Genomic DNA, 26661 nt, shown 5'->3' with positions numbered 1-26661 from the left:
TGTTATGCCATAGGCTAACTTGAGTTTAAAATCAAATTAGCAGACCAGTATTGAACTTTACTTTCCTTTGCTTTTTTTTTTGCAAACTGCCAATAAAGTATTCAATCAATCAAAACCCCCCATACAAGATTTGTGTTGTTAAAATGCATTTAGGTTTGCATTGTGCTCATGTGGCCTAGGTTGCTTCTTTTGGGCTTGTTTTTCTAGACCAGGTTGCTTGTTTCTCTCGCAAAACCTGGCAACACTGGATCATGCATGCTTGAATTTGAATCTAGGAAGGAAGAGAGCAGATCATCCCCACAACACACAGTGAAACTACTAGTCCGTTTACTCTTCTTAAAGCTTAGCTTTCAGCTGATCACAACTAACTTTACTATACATTAGTATAATCTGTGTCATTTAAAGCAGGTTGAGTTTCTTCTGCCTTGTTTATTATTACTGGACATCCATTTAATCGATCTGATCATCAGAGGACTGAGAGCTCCCTCCACTTGCAATGAAAGCCGGCGGTAAGTCTTTTTAACTCGTAAATGAAATATAAAATCGTGTGTAATTGTGTCATGTGGTTTTAGATGTAGATTTCTTCACATCATGTTATATTAGATCTCATAGATCATTAGATCTATTGGATCTCATCTTGAATTGAATACACACACAGGACCACAATGGAAACAAGCCATAGTGCTTTCTTGGGTTTAATCCTTTTAGCACACTGTTGTACTAAACTGTACTTTCTGTGCTTTTTTTTGGCAAACTTTTAATAAAGTATTCAATCAATCAATTAAAAAAAGGCAGTTATAAACGTTGATTAGCTCGCTGCTACTTGTTAGCCAGCTTATCGTTAGCTGTGTAGCAGCAACAAGTTCAAGTTGGCAAACTTGAGAGAAATGGTCAACATTAGTTGGGAAACGGTGTTGCTTCATACATAACGTAATAAACAACACATTATTGATCGTGATCATTTCAGACCGACACACAAATGATCAGACACGTAAATAAACAGCCCTAAAGTGTGCCTTTCCGCAGGAGGGAAATTTGGGCGCTCACTTGATCATACCTAACATGCCTTGTTGTTACTACTGCTTTATAATATAGTCATTAATCCGTCGACTGTTTTTAATCAATAATAGTAGTCTTTTCCAGTTGTTTGAACATCAAATCATCATTATCAGAAATGTGATTCTTAGGACCACCTGGAGAGGCACAACATTAGGCGGTTTGAAACATGGAGCCACAATAGTCACAGTGGCTTGTTTTAGCTCACATGATGCAACCCAGTGATCTATTCTCCACTGTTTGTTTGTAAACTGACTGCAAACAGCCTGTTTTTTTTGTGATGGTGTGATGTGAGAAGTAACACCCTGCCCCACACTGAGATGGGATTTGTTTTTGAATAAAGTTGCATGTAGTGCACCCATTACACACAACTCTGTCCCTTGAAATGGAGTGGGCATTTATGATGTATTTTGAGGTTTACAATTTACAATTTAGGCATTTAGCAGACACAGGAAAACATGAGGTAATACATCAATTGCATAGACATGGTCATCTAGGATCACAGGTAAACCAAGAACCTATCATCAGTCTAAACAGTATAATATAAGAAAAGATCCATAATCTGTACATTGAAACTAGACACACTATAGGATGCCAGCTCTACAAATAACCTAGCATCTGTCTTTTCTGTGTGCACATTTTGCTAAACTTTTGACGCGATTCCATTTTTCAGTACTCCATTGCCACTGTTCCAAATGCTACTCTGTTCCGGTGCGGAAGAGGGTCCGTAAAAGAACTCCAGCCCTGACCCTGTTGTCACTGCCCGAGGAGGTTCTGCTGTGTGTGCTGAGATGCCTCTCTGCTGAGGACCTGCTGGCTGTCAGAGCAGTGAGTAAACACAATGCACACTTTCACGCCGCGGTTCCACATTTAGCGTATAGATTCAACATCATCTGGGATTGCTCGGTCTCATCGTCTGTGTCCACCTAATTTGGTTGTTTTTTTTTAGCTGACTCTCTGTTGACTCAACCAAAAATAGCTGATCTACAAGCTCACAGCGTGATGCGCTGAGAGCTTGTAGATCGGTGGTTTTGCTATAAAATGTGGCTAAATTGTATTGACATCTGTTGCAGGTCCATTCCCAGCTGCGGGACATAGTCGACAGCAATTCCAGTGTATGGGCCAGGGTCAGTTTCAGGGATACCTGGCCAGCCCCCAAAACAGTCTGGCTATTTGAAAGGTACAATCCCTCACTTCAAATCTATTCCATTTCCGACACAATCCTTTCCCCCCTGCCCCATGTGTTTTTAAATGTAGTTTCTCTTTTCTTTCAGAGCTGCAGAGAAGGGGAACTTTGAAGCGGCCGTGAAACTAGGGATCGCCTATTTGTACAACGAAGGCCGTAAGTCACTGTCCATACCTCTCTGATTCATGTGTTTCAAATGATTACACCTCTTTGTGTGTTTTGTTCAGCTTGCCGTGCAATCCACTTTCATATATCATGTGCCCTGGGCTCCTTATCTCTCTGTCTTAGTGGTTGTTGGGTAGGCTGGTAAACCAGGGGTCTTCAACAGGGGGTCCGGGACCCCTAGGGGGTCCTCAGAGTTACTACAGGGGGTCCGCCAAATCTTTGTGTGATATGTTTTTTTTTTTTTACCTTAACCTTTTTGGCTAAAGGAGAACTTTAGCCAAAAAATAGCAGATCTACTAGCTCACAACGCCTCGCGCTGCGAGGCGTTGTGAGCTTGTAGATCGGCTATTTTTGGCAAAGAGATATAGGTGTAGAGGAGAAAAAAGAGCAGACCATTACTATGTGTCTTCTGCAGACCGGGCTGGCTCCAAGCACTGGGTGGGCGTTTTGCAGAAACCAAAAAGTGGAAGAGCCAATCTGCGTCTGTCAGTCACAGGGCCCTGAACGCAGAACCTAATGGGCACATTGTTGTATGTTTTCTGATTCTGTAAATAAAGTTCTCTCTCTCTCTCTGTCTTAGCGTTGTTGACTGACGAGGGGCGGGCGGACGTGTGTGGTCGGAAGGCCTCCCGCTTCTTCAGCCTGGCAGAGAGCCTGCGCCCCCCTACGGCAGACCCCTTTGTCTGGGTTTTCATTCGTCCTCCTTGGTCCCCAACTGGAAGCTGCTGCAAAGCAGTGGTGTTTGACCGTCTCAAGGCTGAGTGTGACACTAACGTGGTAATTGACACTCACACACACACACACACACACACACACACACACACACACACACACACACACACACACACACACACACGCCACCATTTTGTTCATCTCGTGCTTGCATCTCATGCTCAAGCAAGTGGTTTGTAACAAACATAACGCTTGTATCTACTGGGTATTGATGACAGATAGATGGATAAATATATGGATAGATAGATGGATGGATAAATATATGGATAGATAGATAGATGCTGGTGTTGTATCAGCAACAGCAGTAACATTAAATACAGTAGGCGCAGGTAAGATTATATATAAATATATATATATATATATATATATTATAAGATACAAACAAAATGGAATGAAAAGGGTGTCACGAATCGATGCATCATAAAAATAGAACAAAAAGGGCATCTTCATGCGTCATTGTCTCTGTGTGCACTAATGACGGATACTTTTGGACAATGATGTGGACTGGGGGATGAGTCAATAGGTTCATAATGAGACTCTGGCTCTACGGTTCCTTGCTGTGAAGACAAATCTCAGTCCTGAATACATGGACGTGTACTGTACACGTTCCCATGTTTCCTTGTCATTACTCGACTTGGGGATCTGGCCCGGAAGCGCTGCCTTGAGGCCTTTTTGTCCTCGTTATTACTTTTTCTCCGACAGGTTCTAGGCTTCTCATGTTGCTCAATGCAAGAAATGAAAACAATTCCATTTCAAAGAAGGTTTCTCTGTATGTTTAGAACAGCAGCAATCATTTGTTATAAATGAAAACATTAAAAAAAATAGTAAGGGATGCCTTCTCTATATTAAGAAACGGATGGTCTAATTATCAATGTCACTTAAACCGCAGCCATGTTCATTTAATGATGTTTATTTCATTGTCTCTGCAGGAGAGAAAAGGGCCTCTGCTGCATTGTTTGGCCAGGGTCCTGCAGCTCTTTGATGTGAGTGTGAAACGCAGACCCATTGCTTCCTGTGGTTGAACTTGAAACGCGTTCAGCGCGCCGCCGATCGGCATGGGGTTGTGTACCGCTGTCACAGTTGGTTATTGTCTGGTCATCATAAGCGGAACCGATGGGAAAATTGCTGTTTTCTGCCCAGTTCGTATAGCGCGGCAATTGCCTTGCACTCCCTGTGGAGTCTGTGTACCTACTGCCTATAGTCTCAGTGTTCATTCTGCTGTTGTTTCAACCACATTAAACCCGGCGTCCCTATACTGGGCACATGTTTCAACAATAGAAATAACAGAAATACTAGCTCACAACATGTCACAATGCAACATGTTGTGAGCTTATAGATCTGCTAATTTAGCTATTTGTCATAGGATGAAGTATATAAGGCTTAAGACGTGGTTACGGAATTTACTATTCATTTCACCCCCAACCCAGATATTTATTTTTCACAGAAACGTTTTATTTGTTCCTGATGCAGGCAACTGTGATTATCCCGGTATATCAAAGGGATGTCCCCTGGAGTATTCTCTTTTTGTTTGCCATGGTAGATGTCTAAGGAAGATGAAAATATATCTGCTTTTAAGTCGACCGTGTCTGTAACCTTGTTTCTATGTTTCTAGGAGGAGGAGAAGCGCTCAGAAGCCTTGCCCATGCTGGAGGAGTCATCACAGGCTGGCTGTCTACAGAGCTCCTACCTGTTATGGGAGCTCAGCCATAAAGCTGCTGTGAGTCTTAAAACATCTCCATGATCTGTTCCAGTCTTTAACCCATTAAAACCGAGAACGCACGTAAACCATTATTTTATACTTTGGCTATTCAAAAATAGCAGTATTTTTGTTCCAGGGACCCCCAGAAGTAAATATTTGAATTAACAGTGTATATACATTAAAATATTTGCACACATTTTCACGATTTCTTCCCCTCAAAAATCTACAGCTCTACAAGTTCATATCGCGGCACTCGTTGCCTCGCTATGAGCTTGTAGATCAGCTATTTTTGAATAGCGTGAAGAAATCTAAAATGACACAGTATGCGTTCCCGGATTGAATGGGTTAACTAACAAGTGAAAACGTTACACGTTCTTGATCTTGTAGTTCTCTACTGTATGCTGAAATGCAGCGTCGAAACGTACTATTTGTACCGTGTATACAGACTGTTTTGAAGTGTCAGGCCTATAGTTTGATGGGGGTAAAATGCCCTGAGGAAATATCCTGTGAGTGCTGATATGCCCTGGTCTTATTTGACAGTGCAAAAATGCTTACCCAATACTCATGTCTCTTGTATTTCAGATGGCAGACCCAGGCAGGTACCTCCAGTGTGTTCGAACCCTCAGGGACTATGCTGCCAAAGGTTGCTGGGAGGCACAGGTGCGTGTTTACGAGATGGCCTACATGACTGTGTGCTATTATATCAGTATGTGTCAGTAGACATTGGTGTTGTGCCTGTCTGTTGGCTGTTTTTTTTTATACACGCCCAAGCATATGGCAAGGTTTTAATTTCCCCATTTACATCTCCGGCAAGTCATGATTTTTTTTGATAAATCTTGCAAATACTCTTTTCCCCCAGCTGCTTTGTAGAATCACGAAAGAAAAATGCAACCAAATTTTTATTAAGTACTGCATGTGGCAATTTTTGTATCTTAGCAATACATTCTGTCAAGGGTCATTAACGGCAATGGGCCTCATTCACCAACCATTCTTAAGAAGAAATGTCTTCTTTGGAAGCCACTTACGCAGTTTTCACGAAGATTCTAACATTCAGGTGTGATTTGTTCTTAGGTAAGAACAGAATCTACGTGCACTAAAGATCACTCTTAGGCACATTTTAGTACTGAAATGCTTCACTTTGCTCATTTCCCCCCTGTTTTCTTCAATTCTACAAATGTATAATATAGGATTCAAATTACAATAATATCTTTTCCAGGGGGTCCACAGCAAAACAAGGAACACTTTAACCCTATTTTATACTTTGTTTGGGATAGCTGCTCTACACCAGATCAGCTATCCCAACGCATCCAATTACTGCCCGTTTTGAGCTTGTAGAGCAGCTATTTTCAAACATGTTAAATATAGAAAAATTGTGAAACATGTACAAATCTTCTCTTATGCGAGTCCCGGGCAGAACATATTTTCATATGGAGGTCTGCAGCCAATTGCATGTCAATTTGGGGGTCCTTGACCACTGCTTTAGAGTTTTCAACAGGCCTGAAAATTACAATCCAACCCGAACAGACCCGGTTGAGTTGAAGCCCAAGCCCCATAGCAACCCCCCCCCCACCCCAGCCCCCCTCATCCCCCTTACCCCCGACAGCCACACCCCCATTTGCTGTTCACTTCAGAAGTACCTCCACAGAACTATTGATGTTTTTTTTTTAAATGTGTGGAAATGTTAAGCATCCTTGACTTCATTCTCTCAACTTTATTTCCGTGTGTGATTTCCTGTGATTTCTGTGTGCGAAAATCAGGTGTGACTGCAGGCAGGGCCATGCAGTCATGCATGCCTTTGAATGGGAATTTGTGGGGCGGCTCCCTATGGTTATTCGGATGCTAATTAGGATAGGTGCAGCGTCTATGATAATTAGGATTAACTGGCACACCCATTTAGGAAAAAAACGTACAAAGGTATTGGTGAATGAGGCCCATTGACAGTAGTTCTTTCATCTGACTCTGTGGTGCAGTCAGTGTGTCATCACACCCCGGCCTCTAAAAGTCTTGATATAAAATGTTTTTTCCGTGTTGTCCTGCACCAAAAATAGCCAATCCACACGCACGCAGTGGACTGCTGCGTCACGCGGCTGTGAGCTTGTAAATTGGCCATTTTGGCTGTGCGTAACCAATTTGCCTGATTTCTTTTCCCATTCCGTATGTTTTCTCTTCTCCACAGGTATCCTTGGCCAAGGTGTGCAGCAGCGGGAACCCCTTGGGCTTGGAGGCGCGGGCGTGCGCAGATCTGGTTGCCCAGCTCTTCAGTTCGCCCGGCCCCGCGCCGGGCCACTGCACAGAGGAGGTCCTCAGGCGTGGCATCAAGGACACCATGAGGTAAATCCACCCCTGTCGCTACTGGCATCATGACTTCAAGTCTGTTTGGTTATCATGACGCTCATTGTTCCAGCCAGGAGTCGGTGTAGCGAGTGACTCATTGTGCTTTTTCCTCATTAGATTTGAGTCCCCCGCTAATGGCATTAGTAGAGCTTGATGAATCACAGCATCCACTTTGGCATTGGTTTGCTGTTTTTCAACTCGGACCTTCCTTTTTTAACCCATTAAGACCTGAGAAAATGTTTTCTAAATCGTAACAATTTTTTGAAAATAATCTATAAAAAAAAATCCAAGATTTTTCAAAAATAGCAGATATACAAGCTCATAGCATGGCACTCGGTGCCGCGCTATGAACTTGTATATCTGCTATTTTTGAATAGCCAAAGAAATCTAAAGTGACACAGATGGCTTAATGGGTTAAATGTTCCCATCAATTGCGCATAGCACAGCCTCGCCAACAATTACTATTATTGGGCTGGCAGCAATAATTTAGGCCTTCAAAACGGGTGCCTTGTAGCACGGTCACACATGTATGTGTACATATATGTTGTGTATTCAGAACAACGGTGATATCCAATGCGATTTGGAAGTGCTATTTTCCTATCACCACAGTACAAGGAAAAAAAAAGACCCTGTTTGGATGCCACAGCCACTCATCCTTTCTTCATCTCTGCTATGCATCACTGTCTCCCCCCTCGGCCGCACAATGTTCACCCCCCTTGCACCTTCTCCGCCTGTCCTTCCATCGTAGGTACATCTTGGTGGACTGGCTGGTTGAAGTGACCACCATGAAGGACTTCTCCAGCCTGACGCTACATGTGACGGTGGGTTGTGTCGACCGCTATCTGGGTCTGTGCTCCGTCCCCAAGGCCCGCCTTCAGCTGCTGGGCATCGCCTGCATGGTCGTTTGCACACGGTGAGAGACACACACACACACACACACACACACATTGCATAATGTTTTGTTGTAATCTACATCCTCTGGTACATTGTGGTCCTGATACAGATAAGCTCCAACAAGCTAAATTCAAGCAGTTTTTATTTAGTCCAGGATTAAGTGGTCTAAGTGGCTTTACGTCCTTTTGCCCATTTCGGTCTATAATCTGTGTTCTGCGTTGAATCCTAATCATGGAAATTTACCGGCAGAGTTTTCAGTTTTCTCGCCAACTTAATCTCTTAACCCATTAAGACCTGAGGTGATTCTTTAAAATGTTTTCTAAATCCTAACAGTTTTTTGAAAAAAATGCAAAACATTTTTTTTCAAGATTTTTCAAAAATAGCAGATCTACAAGCTCATAGCGCGGCACTCTGTGCCACGCTATGAGCTTGTATATCTGCTATTTTTGAATAGCCAAAGAAATCTAAAGTGGCACAGATGCGTTCCAGGTCTTAATCTCTTAAACCCCATTTCAAAAACGAGTAGCGTTGCAACCCATTGTGAGGTTGTAGATTGGCTTTGTTCACAATTTGTTGGAAACCATTTATTTTTCTTGTCTTTTTTTGTTTCCATAAAAAAAAGCTTAAAAGGGTAAAGAAATTGCAGCACGGTCAAGGAAAGGAAATCGTGTGGGTCGGGGATGGCAAGTGGGAGACTGGACTTTGTTCCCTGTACTGACTTTAGATAGTGACTTTTTCCCCTCTTTTTTTCCCCTGTAGCTACATGAGCAAAGAGATCCTGACCATCCGCGAGGCCGTCTGGCTCACGGACAACACCTACAAATATGAAGACCTGGTCCGCATGATGGGGGAGGTCGTCTCTGTGCTGGAGGGGAGGATCAGGGTGAGGATGCCAACGATACCCAACCCAAAAAAGGGGAGGGGGGGGGGGGGTACCAGGGGGTCCCCAACTAAATTAGTTAACGTAGCGTCACAATAATTTTTAACTCATTTTGAACTAAAATCTTCTCTTCTGGGGGTCCCTAGCTGGCACAAAACATTTTAAGATGGGGGTCTGTGGCCAAATGTATATCAATTTAGGGGTCCTTGGCATGAAAAAGGTTGAAAACCACTGAAATAGACGATCTACAAGTCATGCTCGCAAGTCGCAACGCGTCGCGTTGTGAGCTTGTAGATGTGAGGCGTCAACAAAAAAAGAACTGATGGGTCCTTTATGTGATAATTGTGACGGGCCCTATAATAATAACCTGTGTGGTTCCCTCGCAGGCCCCCACGCTGCTGGACTACGGAGAGGTGCTGCTGTCGCTGACGCCTCTGGAGAGGCGGACCACCCACCTGTTCAGCTACATCTGTGAGCTGTCTCTCCTCTACTCGGCCCTCACCGTGCTGCCGGCCGCCAAGCTGGCCTGCGCCGCTCTGCTGCTCACGCGGGCTCTACACCACTACGGTGAGTGTGGGGACAGTGTCCGCGCGTTACATGCATATTACACTGCATATAGTGTGAATCAGTGGAGGAAAAAGTACAAAATTGTATTCAATACTGCAATGTAGAAACAATTTCCGGTAATCAAAAGAAATACAAAAGTATTGGCATCAAAATATACTTTAAAGTACCAGAAGTAAAAGTGTTAATATAATGCAGAATGTCCCGTTTCACAAGGTGTCATATGTATGCAATTTATTAAAATCTTTTGAAAATGGCAGATCTACAAGCTCACAATGCTTGTAGATCGGCTATTTTCAAACAGCCAAAGTTTAAATGGGGCTGAAGTGGTTCATGTATGTTTTGTAATAATAATTCAAATCTACAAAGTAACTAGTAACTGAAGTTTACAAATAATTGTAGTAGAGTAAAAATTACAATATTTTGCTCCTGAGAAGTGGAGTAGAAGTCAATTTATTGAAAATTGGACATACTCAAGTAAAGTAAAAGTACCCAAAATTTGTACTTAAGTACAGTACTTGAGTAAATGTACTTAGTTACTTAGTTTCCACCACTGCTGTGAATGCAGCCCTCTGTTAAAATATGAAATTGAGTTAGTATTAGGCAACTGTTGATTATTTTCTTTGCAATTATTATGCTATCGATCACTTTGTCAGCATAATTGAGAAGAGTTTTTTTCATTTTATTTATATATCTATCTATATATCTATATATCTATATCAATGCAATCAATGCAATTGATTTTTTATAATCAACTAAATATATTATTCTTATTAACCACTTAAGCCCTGTTTTATACTTTGTTGTACACCGGTGTCACTTGAAAATTGCTGATCTACAAGCTCACAATGTGGTCCGATGCGACATGCTGTGAGATTGTAGATTTTTTTAACATAAAATACTGGATCATTTTATTTAAATCGGTTATTTGATTACTTTGATTTAGTCCTCTAGCCGCTGTGTGTGAATTGTGGAGACTTGCAGGCTGTGCCAGTGTTTTGTGTATACCTTCCTTGATTTCACACGCTGACTCTTGGCCTTTTTCGTCCCTCTTCCTCCACCCCTCTCTGCAGCTCCCATATGGCCTGGCCAGGTGGCTGACTACACGGGTTTCTCCAAGAAAGACCTCATCCCTTTCACTGTGCTGCTCTACGTCAAGTGGTGAGCCTTTACACTGAAACCGCCAGGCATTCTTCCCTCTGGATTGGTCCCCCAGTCACGCCTTGTCTTTACCCTTCCTTCTGTCTCGTTCATCACAGTCTGTTGCACATCATTCAGACCTCCATCACAGTCATGCACACCTGCCCAGTGGTGGGGAAAAAGTACTCGACTGTTATACTTAAGTAAAAGTATCAATACTGCAATGTAGAAGTACGGAATTCAAAATGCACTTGAGTAAAAGTATAAAAGTATTGGTATCAAAATGTACTTAAAGTACCAAAAGTAAAAGTACTGAAATGTTTGAAAATAGCAGATCTACAAGCTCACAACGCGTCGCACCGCGACGCGTTGTGAGCTTGAAGATCAGCTATTTTCAAATAGCCTAGATAAAATAGTACTAAAGTGGTTAATGTATGTTTTATAATGTAATAATTTATATCTGCAAAGTAACTAAAGTTTTCAAATAACTGTAGTGGAGTAAAAGTACAATATTTTCCTCTAAGATGTAGTGGAGTACAAGTATGGACAATTGGAAATACAATGGTAAAGTAAAAGTACCTCAAACTTGTACTTAAGTACAGTACTTGAGTAAATGTACTTAGTTACTTTACACCACTGCACCTGCCCCGGCCTCGTTTGTAAAAAGTCAACTGTTGAGGCGAGAGTGATGCCATCGCCCATTCTGGGTTTGGCTCGTTTCCCTTGTTACGAGAGCACCCCTGGCTCTGACTGAGGTGTAGGAGTTGTAACTTTAGCATGAAAATGCACACCTCATGCGTTCGCGCCAAAGCCACGCTTGTATTGCATTTAGACTTTATATATGAGGCAGCAGGCTCTATTGTATTATGAAGGTTCTACCATCTGCTCCAAATTCAAGAACGAATGCTTAGAATTGGGTATGTGGTCCAAACTGAAGTCATTATAATGAAATGCTTCTGAAGGGGAAAACTTTCAGTTCTGAGTTGGCTGTAATTCAATGTCAGAGTGCGGCTGAAGTTAATTATGTTGGTTAAGTTAGATAGTTGCTATGGCTCTCTGTGATGTATTACACTTGTATTACATCCTCTGTCTCCGCTGTCGTGATGCATACTTCTGAGGTGGGTTATTTATAACGCCAGGAAATGAACCTTTCACACTCACAGCTTGGAAGGAAAAATGCTAATGTAGTCGTTTTGTTAAAGGCCCAGAAAATGAGTGTTGAAAAAAACTTTGATAAAAAACAAAACAGGAAATGAATGAACTAACCATATTAATCCTGGCATCTCTATTTTGGGTGAAATACTAATAATAATCTTCTTTTTATACAAAGAAAATAGCAGATCTACAAGCCCACAATGTATCCACTATTCAACGGCTACAAACAATTGGGATGTTTTTTTTTATTCCATGGCAGCATGTTGTTGGTTTGTAATAAGACGTTTTGGCACAGACATGCATATACAAATGAAGTGCTTACACTGCAGCCAATTAGTAACAGATATGCATTCAGTGTAATGGGAGCATAAGACCAGCCTGCTCAGAAATGGGTGTTCATTAAGTTCTGCTTTGGTGTCACAGAAAATGCTCGCCATTAATGTCACATTCGACACGTACCACCGTGAAGTGTTGACGCATTCTGTCCCATCTGATGCCTGAGAAAATATACAGTACTGTTGTTGACACTAAGTAATGAGTCAGTTATTTGTGGCACCAGCATGTTCAGAGGGGGACATAAGTGCATGTAGCTATGTTTTGTATTGGTAGCTTTCGGTGTTCCTTTTCTTTTTTTAAAGCATTAGGGTTAGGGTACCCAGTCACAAACGGTGCACCATGGCACAGGCAGTACACACAGTTATACTTTGATATTATACTTTCACACTGCAAATATTAATAATACCAGGGCCCACAGTTTTTATTTTTTTAAGCATCGACTTGATTAGAGATCTGGTTTTGTATGCAGTCTGGTCATCGCAAGAAAGGCGATGGTCATCAGATATGGTGACAAGCAGACGGCGTGGGGGCTCGTAGCATGACAGTGAGCAGAGTTTGGACCGTGCATGTGGGTGTGTGTGTGTGTGTGTGTGTGTATGTGTGTGCAGGCGGGTGAGTCATACAAACGTACCGCAGAGTGAGTCACTCGCAAGGGGGGGGGGGGGCGGTTGGCAGGGGCTATTTCCCAAATGGACACTGTAACAAGGTTGGTCCATAGAGTTTATGGCAATATATAAATGAAAATGTGATTGGTGCTGCTCCAAGATTGTAAATGTACCCCTTCTCTCCTCTTTTAGTTTTAGTCAAGATGTGCCCAAAGACTACAGACACGTGTCTCTTACTGGAGTCAAGCAGCGCTTTGAGGACGAAGCCTACCAGCATATCGGCAAAGAACAGGTACACACACTTTTTTTTTTAATTTAGAGCTGTATGATGCTTGTCTTTAAAAAAACAAACAAATACAAAGCATTCGTACGTCATGGCTCAGTATAGCCATCTTCACCATGTGTGGTATCTTCTCTTGCATTTGAATTCTTAATCTTTAACTCCTCGTTTTTGCAATGGCCTCCCATCAGGTGATGGACTTCAAAGAGCTGTGCCAGATCCTGGAGGTGCCCGAGGTGGAGCCCCAGATAAGCATTCAGATGGATCCCAACTCCCCCAGCGGCCAACCAGCAGACATCCACACGTTCCTCTCGTCCCCATCCAGCAACAGCAAGAGGTTAGCCACACCCCCTCGTCACACACGCATCCTTCCAGCCATTTCCTGCCTTGCTGTCGTAGAGGCAGAGCGTCTCCTCTTCTCACTTTAGTGGTCACTCTGTCCCTGCTGTATCTCCGTCTAGGCCTGTCACAATTATTACATAATCGTCGAATCGCAATTATTTGAGATGATCGCAATTATTTTTGCATAATCGTCTACATGTTGAAACATTTTCACACATTTTCAAATAAAAAAATAGTAGATCTATAAGCTTACAACGCATCACTTCGTGACACGTTGTAAGCTTGTAGATCAGCTATTTCAGCTTTTTTTTTTACATGTATAAAATGTTAATATGTTAATAAAATTTGTACATTTAAGTTATTAAATATATGTCATATCTGCCCTGTGATTTTTGATTACGAAACCTAAAAGGCAAACAGACGTTTTTTATGTTATTCACGTGTTCCAATGTTCAACGCCAAAAACACACAATTATATCGTTAATTGCAATTATTTTAGTGACAATTAATCGTCAACTTAAAATTGTAATCATGACAAATTGATTTGCGCTGTAATGGAAATCGACCCAGCTGACTCACTCCTTCCTGACCCCTCTTTTTTTTTTTATTGTTGTTCTCTACAGGAGGCGTGATGACAACATGCAGGCCCACAGAGGAAGTTTTGTGGCCACGCCCACCGCTGAGCTGTCCCCTCAGGAGGAGACGCTGCTCGGCGACATGCTGGACTGGAGCTTGGACACTTCCTGTTCCGGCTACGAGGGCGACCTAGAGGGCGACCTAGAGGAGAGCGAGGAGGGGGAGAAAGAGGCAGAGGGTGAGTGCCTGCGGGGAAATTGCCTTTGGTGTTGATGCAACAGTAATAGTTGTACATTTATTTGTGTAGGTCCGTTTCATGCATTCTCGAATGGAGTGAAAAGATCTTTTGAAGCAGCCCAAGATCATTAATGTAACAAAGAGAGAGTACAACGAAGGCATAGATAGACGATGTAGTAAGTCATGTTACAAAAGGCAAGAATTCATTGATAAATGAGTAGGAGAAGCTGCTTTACAGCAGTTTACACTCTCAATACAGCAACAATAGCAATGTTACGTCTAAATGTAGTCACTGGCTGACTTCCAAGGCCATAAAGTACTGTTTTAAAGGGGAAGCGAGCAATGACCACAGGGCAATAAGGCATGAGTCAGTCTGCCAGCGCAACATGATGATACTAGGCATGACTCAGCAGTTATGATGCTCCGCAAGCATCATACTGTAGCATCCATTAGCTCCAATCAAGGCTCACTGTTGAACAACATTCGCCGGTGTTCAACCTTTTTCTTTAATGCTCTCTATTCTTCTCTTCCCGAAAGCCTCAATCAAGAGCATCACACTGCACCAGGCGGCGGGCGCAGAGGACTGGCTGGAGCACTGCCGAGCTCTGTCCAGCGACGAAGACAGCACCTGCGAAGACGTCGCCGAGGACCAGGGCAGCGCTCGGAGCCGACCCAAGGAACCCCTGTCCCGCTTCTCCGCCGATCTCCACAGCTCTGGTTACTCCTCTGTCCAGAGTGCCAGCCCCCCGACTTGCACCACCACCACCACCTCCTCCTCTTCCCTCCTCGTGCCGTGCACACTGGCGACCATTCCTGCCGCCTCGGGCGCGGCCTCCGCAAACGCCCGGCCGGGTTTCCGCCTCTTGGTGCCCATGCAGAGGCCCAGAGGCTCTTCCTGCAAACAGGTGAAGAGGAAGAACGCGGCAGCCCACAGCGGAGGAGAGCTGGAGAGAGGGGAGGAAGAGGACGGGGAATATTCTGCCAATATAGGGTTCTTGAGCCTGTGAGCACCGTTTTTCCACTCCTTTCCACCTCCTTTCCACTCGTCTCCAGCACTTTTTCCTCTTATTCCCATGTTCTCAATGCTGGTCCTCGCTCTGCACTGGTTCTTCTACTGCCAAGAAGATCAAAAGATACTCAAAGCTTTAAGAAAGAAACGACAAAACTATTATATAAAGGGAATGGTCATGACACAGAATGTTCTTTTACATGTCTCATTTCACTCAAGAGTTTACAGTCACACGGCACAGTAAGATACCTCTCACAAACCTGGACAGTACATCCATGGACTCTCAGTGTGTTTAACTCTCCTCAGGATATCCCTGTTACGACGGCCACGGACGAAAAAGAGAGAACTGCTTTAGACGTGCAAAGGTTTCCCCACAGTATAGCAACAATATGAAACCAAAACTGTAAAGGCATAGTATAATATAGGTCTACGTATAATATGGATGTATTATACGCAATTACAAAGACGTATAATATGCATGTACTATATGCAATTAAAACCTCTTGGAGGGGAGGGCGACAATTTGAGGTTCCAGAAGGACAGGTCATGTTGGCCAATGTGTCATCCGAGGCATAGCGACGGCCACTTCCTATTGGCTGTGGCCGTGCCATTGACAGTCATTCACCTTGCTAGCAAACCTCAGAGAGTTCAAAGTCTCCCCAAAGTTGTCACTCTCTGGGGAGATGTTGGCAAACATCAGCGTTTTGCCGTTTCCTCCCAAACATCCCTGCAGAAGGTAGGTAAGTTTGGAATTCCTGTATGGAATGAAACTCCCCTTGTTTGCTAGGGTAGTGATGACAATACCTAGGTTGGTGAGGGAGCCGTTAATGGCCGTCATTTCTTTGAACCGATCACCTTGAGCCTGGCTCTTCTGAACGCGCTCGCTACCGGCCAGGTCCACCAGGCAAAGGGTAGAGTTGCACTTCAGGTCCCTGCCTGTGTTCTCTCCCACGATATCAAGCTGGAAGACTGAATGGGAGCGGGAGGAGCGGTCATTGATGCTGGTCTGATATATATTTATTATATATATTATAAATATATGAATATTATATTAAATATATAATATTGAATATATAAATATTTTATATTAAATATATAATATATTAAATATATATATACAAAAATATATTACATTTATATTTCGTATAAATATAATATATATTTATTATATATAATATATATATATTATAGTATTTTTGCTGCGTTCTCCATGTTGTTTAGTTTGCTCTCTCCTAGTGTCTCAAGACTGCTAAACCAAACAGGATAGCAGATTGGTTGGTTTTCTCTGTGTTTGTTGACTTGAATGACTTCTCCTCTCCGGCTGGAACAAACAAACAAACAAACGCCTGATTATCATCACACGGACCTCTGCAAAAACCCTATCATTGGATGGCTGCGAGGTCTCAAACTAGTTGTGTGTGTTTATTTTTTTTATTTTAAATTAAGCGTTGTTGTGAAGATGTCTTGAAAACCTTCAACCATAGCTGGCCTGCTGTTGTGATTGTATTGTTTTATCGTAGATTCTAATAATGCACTGTTCTTCGTACAAGAATGTAAAAGAAGAAATCAAGAAGAGGCTGTAAACTGCGTGATGTAAATATCAATTTGAAGCCGTGACATTGACTGTATTTAATTATTCTAAGAGTTTGTCATACGTGCATATGCCAAAGGTACTGTGGTGTTGTCAGATGAATCTACCTGCATAGATGGTGCTGTGAAATCATTGTTATTTAGGAGCCTGTTAAATGCATTTCTTTGCCCAGACGTTTGTGCACATGCGTCCACTGTCCCGTTGACAAACAGTTTGATCCTTATCACTGCAGAGAAGACATGGGATGGGGGGTTTGATTGAAAGGATTATGCATTAACTGTTGAGGTCTTGACACTTCAGATATTAAGTAATGTGGCTTATAATGGTTATGCAGTACAGCTGATAAACTTGAGAAACCACTAAGGATGCAGGTTGTCATCAAAACATGTTAACAGTTAGCTGTCAAAAGCAAGTACATACCAGATTAAACCTGAACATCAGAATCAACGTTATTGTCACATAACAGGTTTACAGGTGTAAGAAAAGAGTTAAATGCTTTTTTCCCCCAGTACTGATGAGTTGTACTATACTATAACGTATAGTGTATATATATACTCAGGTACTGGTGAAATTGTACTATTCTGTCCAGCGGTTCTCTCATCTCTCCCATCTAGATTTGTCACTTTCATCATCACTGGAACAGAGCGGTCCTACTGCAGCAAAGTGTTGTTTTCTATGCTTGAACAATCAATGCTAATTTTAGTATTATCTGGATCTGCTCTGCCTCCTCTAGGAGAAATGGAAGACTGAACACTAAAGGCAGAATGATTTTACTTGATGGGGTTTTGAAAGTGCTGTATGCCTTACGGGTGGTCTTGATGAACTGTAAATAGTAATACCTTTTAAACTGTTCCTAAAGGCTGATTATCTACTGTGCCACATACACGCATGTATTCAGTGGTGGAAAAAGTATTCTGATTTTTGTACTTGATTAAAAGTAAAACGATATAATCGAATTCTAAAGCAAACTGCAGTACTTGGGTGAATATACTTAGTTACTTTCCACCACTGTATATATGTATGTATAAAGTATATTATGTACATTATGTGTGTGTATATGTGTATGTGTATATATATTTACACCTGTGTACATAACTTGTATGAAATTTGTGGAAGAAATGACTTGCCTCTTTACTTGAAATTGTCTTTGCTTCATTCCAAAAGAGAGCAAGTGAATTTATTCTCTCATGAAACTTAAGTTTAAAGTGAAGTTTTTCTTTATAGTACTTGTTCAAGTGGCCTGTGATGTGAATATTGTTTTTTTTATTATGTTTTTAATAAAACAATCCTATGGGCTTGGAAATGAATGTGTCTTACTGTTAAATACAAAACCATGGCCGACTTAGAATATATAATATGTTTAATACACAAGAACGCATTTCACTTGGTACTGTTTGTTCCTCAAAACCTAACTACTGTAAGTACATTTATTTAATTACTGTACTTATGTACAATTTTGAGGGATTGGACTTTACTTGAGTGTTTCCAATTTCCAATACTTTTATTTCTACTCCCCTACATCTCGGTTCAAATATAGCTCAAGTACTTACTCCACTACATTTATTTGAAAACTTTAGTCACTTTGTAGATTTTGATTATCACAAAATATACATTAACCACTTCAGCCCTATATATATATATTGGCTATTTGAAAATAGCCGATCTACAAGCTCTGCATTACAAGATCTACAAAGCCGATCCACTATTCTGCTATTTTCAAAAGATTTGCATATTTGAAAACTTGAAAATTGACATAATGAGCACTTTATATTTGTGGTACTTTGAGTGCATTTTGATACCAATACTTTTGTACTTTTACTCAGGTCAATTTTGAATTCCAAACTTTAACTTGTAGCAGAGTACTTCTAAATGGCAACATTGATACTATTAAAGGACAACTTTGTTTTTTTACAACCACGGTTTATATTTTAGCTTGTAATTGAAGTAAATAAAAGGTGAGTGTTATTTTTTTTTCATTTACTGCTTTCTATAGTTTTAGCAATTTTCACCATCTTTTTTTACAGTGGGCGGGGGCATTCTGTCCGGTGCCTAAATATGTCTTTTTTACACAATAAAAAAGGTCCTGTGGTCTTTGATGGTCAGATGTGAGTTATTGGGGGATAGAAGAGCTACTATAAATAATAATAAAGAAAACGCTGCGTTATTGTGTAAAAAAAGACATATTTTGCCCCCGCCCACTGTAAAAAAGATGGTGAAAATTGCTAAAACTATAGAAAGCAGTAAATGAAAAAAAATTAACACTCATCTTTTATTTACTTTAATTACAAGCTAAAACATAAACCTTGGTTGTAAAAAAAACAAAGTTGTCCTTTAAGTAAAAAAAACATGAGTACTTCTTCCACCACTGTATGTTCCATATATATTCCTATGGTATGTTCCCCAAAACAGGATGAGGGAACACAAACAAAAACTAGCAGGGGGGGGGGGGGGGGGGGTTGCACAGCTGTTCTGTGGTCACGTGACTCCGCTCCGAGGATCAGGTCACGTGAGAGGCTGTGTTGATGCTTTGTAGCTGCATTTCGCACAATGAACACGGTGGGAGCTGCTGCTGCTGCAATGTCATCATCGCATCCTACTCGGATCCTTATGAATTGAGCCGGAATCCGTCTTTATATTCTATTTTATTACAGGGAATCCGGTGCAAAACATTGTCAGCTTCGCCTATGTTTATTGTCAATCGATAGAGACAGTGATCGAAGGAAGAAGCACCCACGTATTTCAATGTTATTATCGCCATAAGACGGGGAGGAATTAAAGGAAAGGACAGCAGCCCATGAAGTTCACGTAGCGATTCCTGCTTTTGTAAAAGGTAATGTGGCGAGCTTGTGTTACAGATCACAGTGTTTACTCATCTATAGCGCTAAGTCATGCTTAATGCTGTCCGTCACTGTAGGAATTTCAGGAAAATGCCTCATTTTAGTCTCCTGGCTCCATCATCAAAATTCATAGGCATCCTTGGGAGTGACAGGCAGGTGGACTGTCCAATTGCGAAGTTCAAGAGGTTGTGTTTGACCAATGAGAGAGAGGAAAGGCAGGGCTTAAAGCGACGAGCAACGCATTATATCTATCTCTATGATGGCTTTATGATTATATATTTTTTGACAAAATATCAACATTACAATTACAAATAACAGGACAAAAAAACCCAAAACAATTATGGACTATGTTGTTTTTCCTATTTATAACAAAGACGTGTCTTGCTTTAGTTTTCATATAGCATTGCTTGAAGGACAATATATTTCCGTTATCTTAATCAGGCAAATATTGTACTTTTTATTTGACAGCTGTTAGTTACTAGTTATGTTTTCAGATTCAGATTATTAATAACTTATCCAGTTTTAAAATCACAAATCATTTTGAAAATAGCAGATCCACAAGCTCACAAGAGATGTCCCTGTATCAGCCAATTCTCTGCATAATGAATCTTAGGTTGTAAATGTCTTTAGTTGTAGGAAGAGATCTAGGCCTTGTTTGTTTGTCAAAGAAAGGTACCACATGTTAGACAATTCTATTGAATCATCTGACTTAACTAGATCACGTTTTTCAGCTCAAAAACCCAATAAGAAGCACACTGTTTTCAGATGGGCATTTATTCTAGTTCCTAAACCCTTGTTCAGGGGTCTTCAACAGGGGGTCTGGGACCCCTGGGGATCCTCAGAGTTACTACAGGGGGGGGCACCAAATCTTTGTGTGATAGGATGTTTTACTAAATTTACATTAACCACTTGACCCTTAAGCATCCCTACTCTGGGAACATTAGCCGAAAATAGCAGATCTACAAGCTCACAATGCATTGTTTGGTGTAGAGGGGAAAAAGAGCAGATCAAGTACAAGTTTTCTAAGTATTGAGGGTTTAAGTGGTTAACTGTCTGAAAATACACATTAACATTAATTCAACACTGATGATAGTGCCAGACCCATAGAGCAGGGGTCTTCAACAGGGGGTCCGGGACCCCTAGGGGGTCCTCAGAGCTACTATAGGGCGTCCGCCAAATCTTTGTGTGATAGGATTACGTTTTTTTTACATTAACCAGTGCCACTTGAACCCTAAAATTCCTTTTCTGAGGGGAACATTAGCCGGAAATAGCAGATCTACGAGCTTGTAGATCGGCTATTTTTGGCAAAGAGGCTATAGGTGTAGAGAGGAAAAAAGAGCAGACTAAGTAAAAAAAAAACTTTAATCTGAAACACAATTTTATACAATATAGAGTAGGGGGTCCCTGCTTCATCTCTCTCTCAGCTAGGGGGTCCTTGGCCTGAAAACGTTGAAGACCCCTGCCATAGAGAGAGAGAGGGTTCCGTCACACTTTGGCAAACGGCAAACAAACAAAAGAGTGCATTTTTTCATTGACTCGTCCAACTGGTTTCCATTGACTGGTTTAACTAGTTTGGCACATGAATCTACTGGTGGCTTATCTATCTTTTAGTGTTTTCTCTCTCTCTTTTTGCCCTTCCTTCAACTTCAACTTCACTGAGTTCCTCAGTCTCTTGTTCAAATAAAAGACATCAAGTAGCTACAGATATGCATGTAAATATGTATGGAACAGGCCATGTCCCTTTAACAGCTGAACTGCATCTTGTGATATGGCTATTTCACTGTAATTCCCAGATTGCACAAGGTCTTGTTTGTGTTTGATGCAATCGTGTTTGAAATTACCCAGGACCCAGGTGTAAACATTAAGCCAGCTGTAAGATGAACTTTAGACCACTTTCAGTGAATGCTTCCTTTTTTTTTAAGAATGTAAAAAGTCAGAAGGTCTCTTTCCGTCGTTATGGCTCTCTTTTGAGGTGTAATGACTCATTTAAATCTAACCCTAAAACAGTGCTTCTCAACCTTTTATAATATAAAGGAGTCCCAGTTTGATATATATATTCTTTACTATTTCTTCTTTTCTTTTCTTTTTTCCTCTTTTTTTATCTCTGGGGCCCCAGACACTGTAAAATCCCCCTGTGTTTCTCAGAGTTACAGACCCAAAAGGGTCCATTTGGACACCTTGTGGCCCCCGGAGCCAACGTTGAGAAACAACAGTGCCTGAAACATCCTGTCTTTATGTCTTTCCAGCAGCTGTGGAAGGCCTGCCAGGCTGTGTTCTGTCTCCTGGTCAAAATGGCGATTGTGCGGCAGTTTGGATTACTGCTGTGGAAAAACTATCTGCAACAGGTGGGTTGGAGGAATATGAAACTATAACTAGTTTGCATATGCCATGGTTAGGCATGAATTTGGCTAGCATTTGAACTGTTTTACATTTCAGGCTTACGGTATATGAAGTAGGCTAATTAAAGGTAAAGAGATATTTAAGTAAAGTGACATTTTATGGTGAAAACAAAACGTTGTTTTTTTCCCCCTCTTTTTTTGTGTGTGTGAAAAGATTAAAGCTCTATATTCTGAGATTAACCATTGCTATATAGTGTCCAATAACAGGGGTCTCCCCATCTCTCCAGCCCTTTAATGTACCGAAAATACCTTTTCTAGTAGGTTTGCCAATTTCATCCCATTAGGAGAGAGTATTCATTTATCAGCTTTAATTTTATCGTGTTCCGTTTTTTTTGTGTCATCACTTCCAATTTCACATTATTACACACAATATTTCTCACATTATCCTGTATCCTGTATGAGTTCTCTCTCCTCATTGGATAAAATTGGTATCCTCGCCTGAAAATTCATTTTCTATTTACTAAAGAGACCCCTGTTACTGAATAAACACTCGAGAGCAGTGATTACTATCACAATATAGAGCTATTTAATACTTACAAAAACAAGAAAAAACACACAACAATGACGACAACCCTAGGCTAGGTGGGTGGACCTTTCACTGATTAAAGATGTATTCGTTATTAAACCACAATCTATATGGAATCGTACCCTCTATACACTTGCATAACAGGGATATTTCTCTTGTCACTGAGATCTCTCTCACCCATGGCAAAATAGCACAAAAGACAAAACTCAAGCTGGTCCATGTCCAGTTTGCTGCTCATGTTAAGACCTTCAGAACACCTTTGCCACACCTTCATATTGATTTATGACACGGGTGACGTGTTGGATCTCTCTCTCTGCCCTCCTGTTTGTCTGTCCACTCCATCCGATACTTTTGATCCCAAACTATTGGCTGGATTGCCAGGGGATTTGTTGTGCACCCTCATGCTCCCCATAGGATGACCCCTGGTGATTTTGGTGACCTCACATTCACAACCTTTCCTGTAGTACCGCACCCCTAGACCAGAATGTCCACTTGGACACAAGATATTTCAAAATATAATGGGCAGATCAAGGCCATTAAACTTGCTACATGCATTTATGCTCCTTGGAAGATGAACCCTAACCAATTGAGTGACCCCATGACTTTTTCTCTAGCACCAGATACATAACAAAATGTCAAATTTGTATATGGAACAGCATGGCCTTTAGGAGTTTTTACCCTGACTTTTAGACTTTTAGACTCAGTCCTGTTTTTGTTTATACATTTAAAGCCTCACAATACCTTTTGAAGATCTGGAAACTGTCACATAACTTGTATAGTCAGAGGCGGTTTGTAAGTACGGTATTTTGGTTCACATATTATCTGTGAGCTTTTCTACTGTTGGTTAACATTGTGTGATATGAAGTGAAAACCAGTTGGAGCGGAAGCTATACTGAATCAATATCTCTAGGGAATAACAAATATTGTTCACCTTAGGCATGTACAGTTATGAAGTTGACACACTTAGACTCAGCCGCAAGTGTTTTCAGAAGAGTATTTGTATTCTGAGGCATCTGAGCCTTTATGTTTGAACATAAGGGAAATGGGGTTAATATAGGAGTTACTACACAATGCTCCAAAGGTTCAGCCTGGGAGTTGGCAGCCTGATAGGTAAACATTAAGTTTGGTTGAAGAGTGTTGCTCTGTTGTCCTTTATCCCCTCCTTGCTGCTCTGTTGTTGTTGCTAAGAGACTCCATTGGGAGTAGACGGGAAAGGAAACATGGCCTGTGTGTGTATGTTGGCCGTGGTACACTGACACAGGGATGCATCTACAATAAGGTTCATATGAGGTGACCACAACTTCACAAAAGACTCAGATGTGTCGAGAGTTTAGTTGAACATCTATTGTTTTTGTCTAGATTAGAGTTCTCAACAGGCCTGAAAATGAAGAAGAATTACCATAATATTAAAAACCCAGAAAAAGTGTCATTATGTGCTTAATGTCCTCAAAGTCACGCATTCCAACGAGCTTTAAACTGAGCAGATTGGACCTTCCGTTATGGCCATGGTTTGATAACACAGGCTAGGAAGGTCGGACGGCGACGAACTAGATACCTGAGTAAAGTTCACTTTGATCTGGGTCGGGTAGAGTCAGGTTCTCGCAATAAAACACACAAATGTGTTGTGGTGTATTTCCTTTATTGGGATAATCGAGAATATCCTCACAAGCCACTTGAAAAAGAAGTCTAGTTCACTAAAGTACCAGTGTTTCTTCTGAGAGAGTGTGTGCAGTGGGCACATTCTCATACCTCTACAAGCAAACAATAGCCAGAAAATGTGAAAAATGCATTTTCCCCCCCCTAAAACGGGTTCAAAGTAGTACAGTTTGAATCTGCCACAATGCCTGTTGGACTTTATTTAGTTTATAGAAGACTCACACAATGTTGCGATGTTTTAGGCGTGGCTCACTGGAGGCCTGTGTGTTTGTCTGGAGCTAATCTCGCAAACCGCTGGACTGATAAGCGCCACATTTCTTGTGCTCACTGGCCGTTGACCAACTTGGTGCCTCCATGCATTTTCTTTTTACATTTTATAGTCAGTTATAGTCAAACTTTGGAGTCATGTGTCGTAGATGACAGGTTGGCAACATGAAAAGCAAGATCCACATGAAACCACGCTGTTCCCATGTGGATCTCAAGAGCGGGGACCTTTAGATCGATGATTACAAAATTGGTTGGAAGCACAGGATTTGTGCATATGAATCTTTCACAGTCTATTCCTCTGACTTAGATTCAGTGTTGAATTGACAATCTCAAAAACCTGGCGCTTCTCTCTGTGTGATGAAAGAGTTCTGCCCTCAAACTGTCCAACTGTGACCTGAGAGAGGCCTCAACATAAATGTCCTTATATGAACTGTGACATTTTCTGGCTCTCAACTGGGATCTCTGTAGAATGAATCACTACTCGGTAATCAGTGGTGAACCTCTTCTCAGGTCCAGTCATTTACAACAACGCTTGCATACTCTATGGTGTAGCCAGCCTGTCCAATTTCTTATTATCAAATAGCAAAGTGTGGATTTGTGCAGTGTGCTGTGTGGCTGTACTCTGCTGCAGTGAGTTAAGTGAATCTTTAACTTAAGTTTCATTGTGTCTACGACGTATCCTCAGGTTTATGCATCCAAACTTAGCGTCATGCATGATGGTCTACTTTTGGGTACATAACTATATATAGACATAGATAAACCCTGTTCTGTATGGCATGGCTTTCAGCCACGCCGTAAAAACCCTGAAACAGCAGATTGATGTAAACCATGGGGATATTGTTATTCTTGAAATGGATTTGCAGATTATATATAAACACCACACAAAGTGTATGCATAATATAGTGCAGTGCTCTCCTGTGTAACGGTGGACAAAATAATTAACTCAATATAGCTGAATTGCAGTCCTACTCTCACACAGCACAGAAATATGTATTCATGCAGTTATTACATTTCCATGGAGGCTGCAATGCACCTTTGATCTATCTACATTTCATATTCTCAGAAAACTCACTTGTTTTCTATTTTTGCCCCCCCCCACCTCAATATTTTCTTATCTATCTCTGCCTTAATCCTTTTTTAACATTCTCCCTCTTCTCTCCACGTACATCTGCTATTTTTGAACATTTTTGAAACATCCTGAAAGTGTGCAGAACTACTCATTTAGAAGGTATTTGTAGAATCGGCCCGGGTCTTAATGGGTTAATGCATATCAAACTAGGGGTCCTTTAAATCATTGGTTCTCAAAGTGGCGTCCATATTTTATACTTTGGCTATTCAAATCTTTGAATATATATATTTTTAAAGCGAACATTTGTAACTCAAATCTTTGCTTCTGGGGTTCCCTGGAACAAAATATTTCGAGATGGGGGGGGGTCCGCGGCCAAATACATATCATTTTGGGGGTCCTTGGCACGGAAAAGATTGAGAACCACTGCTTTAAATGAAAAAAGTTCTTCTTGCCTGACTCCTCTCCCCTTCCCTCCCATGTCTGCAGAAACGTCAGATCCTGGTGACTCTGGTGGAAATCGCCCTGCCTCTGCTGTTCTCCAGCATCCTCATCGTGCTGCGTCAGAAGGTGCCCTTTAAGAACTACCCCAACGCCACCGTCTACGAGAGCTACTCCGTGGACGCGCTGCCCCCCCACCTGCACTACCGAGGCTACCAGCTGGCCTACGTGCCGGGCAACTCCAGCGTGGTGCGGCAGGTGGCAGAGGACGTGAAGCACAGCCTGGGCCCCTTTGGCATCGCCTCAGGTGGGTCCCAGACATGTGTTGATTTTGACAGCAGATCTTTATTTGGTTTTAGTCAATAGTCTTTTGAATAAAATTCCACTTAGTTTTAGTCATCTGAAATGTTTTAGTTTTTGTCTAGTTTTAGTCGACTAAATATCATAAGATTATAGTCGACTAAATCTGCAGTTGATTTAGTCGACTAAAATGTATTTTGGCGGGCCTTGATGGCGTCACAATGGTTGATTTTACACTTGGTCGCATGCTGAAAATAGCCGATCTACGAACTCACAACGCGTTGCAGCGCGACGTGTTGTGAGTTTGTAGATCTGCTTATGTTCAGCATGCAACACCCACATGCAACCAAACAAAAAACGACTTGTCTTTTAGTTCTACTGGATCTCT

The 26661-nt window shown here is 41.5% G+C and overlaps 2 protein-coding genes across 3 annotated transcripts in view; both read left to right on the top strand.

Annotated features, from left to right (window-relative positions):
- The first annotated feature begins 303 nt into the window (after nucleotides 1-303).
- On the top strand, nucleotides 304-18077 carry ccnf (cyclin F). The gene is made up of 17 exons (XM_084071807.1): nucleotides 304-509; nucleotides 1730-1884; nucleotides 2130-2236; nucleotides 2331-2398; nucleotides 2988-3184; nucleotides 4069-4122; nucleotides 4752-4856; nucleotides 5421-5498; nucleotides 7015-7169; nucleotides 7921-8085; nucleotides 8826-8949; nucleotides 9333-9513; nucleotides 10584-10671; nucleotides 12939-13038; nucleotides 13218-13363; nucleotides 13992-14182; nucleotides 14719-18077. The coding sequence occupies exons 1-17, from the start codon at nucleotides 497-499 to the stop codon at nucleotides 15186-15188; spliced, it is 2397 nt and encodes a 798-aa protein (XP_083927933.1). The 5' UTR covers nucleotides 304-496; the 3' UTR covers nucleotides 15189-18077.
- A 1262-nt stretch (nucleotides 18078-19339) lies between these two features.
- The window catches only part of abca3b (ATP-binding cassette, sub-family A (ABC1), member 3b), a 65212-nt gene continuing 57890 nt past the window's right edge, over nucleotides 19340-26661 (top strand). The window contains exons 1-3 of one of the 2 annotated variants that reach the window (XM_084072219.1): nucleotides 19340-19611; nucleotides 21868-21963; nucleotides 26022-26280. In XM_084072219.1, coding sequence (XP_083928345.1) covers nucleotides 21910-21963; nucleotides 26022-26280 — 313 coding nt within the window. In that variant the 5' untranslated portion in view covers nucleotides 19340-19611; nucleotides 21868-21909. Of the gene's footprint in view, nucleotides 19612-21864; nucleotides 21964-26021; nucleotides 26281-26661 lie in introns of both variants that reach the window. The other variant, XM_084072220.1, reaches the window with a different exon arrangement.

The sequence above is a fragment of the Gymnoscopelus microlampas genome (genome assembly GCF_963454915.1).
Source record: "Gymnoscopelus microlampas genome assembly, chromosome: 11".
Classification (NCBI taxonomy): Eukaryota; Metazoa; Chordata; class Actinopteri; order Myctophiformes; family Myctophidae; genus Gymnoscopelus; species Gymnoscopelus microlampas.
Note: the sequence above shows the minus strand (reverse complement) of the source record. Positions and strands in the feature narration are given on the sequence as shown.

Bases quoted from the DNA above. Each gene is read 5' to 3' on its own strand.
- ccnf (XM_084071807.1), top strand. The intron at 2,237-2,330 runs GTACAATCCCTC...CTTTTCTTTCAG, and splicing joins ACAGTCTGGCTATTTGAAAG to AGCTGCAGAGAAGGGGAACT. The intron at 4,857-5,420 runs GTGAGTCTTAAA...CTTGTATTTCAG, and splicing joins AGCTCAGCCATAAAGCTGCT to ATGGCAGACCCAGGCAGGTA.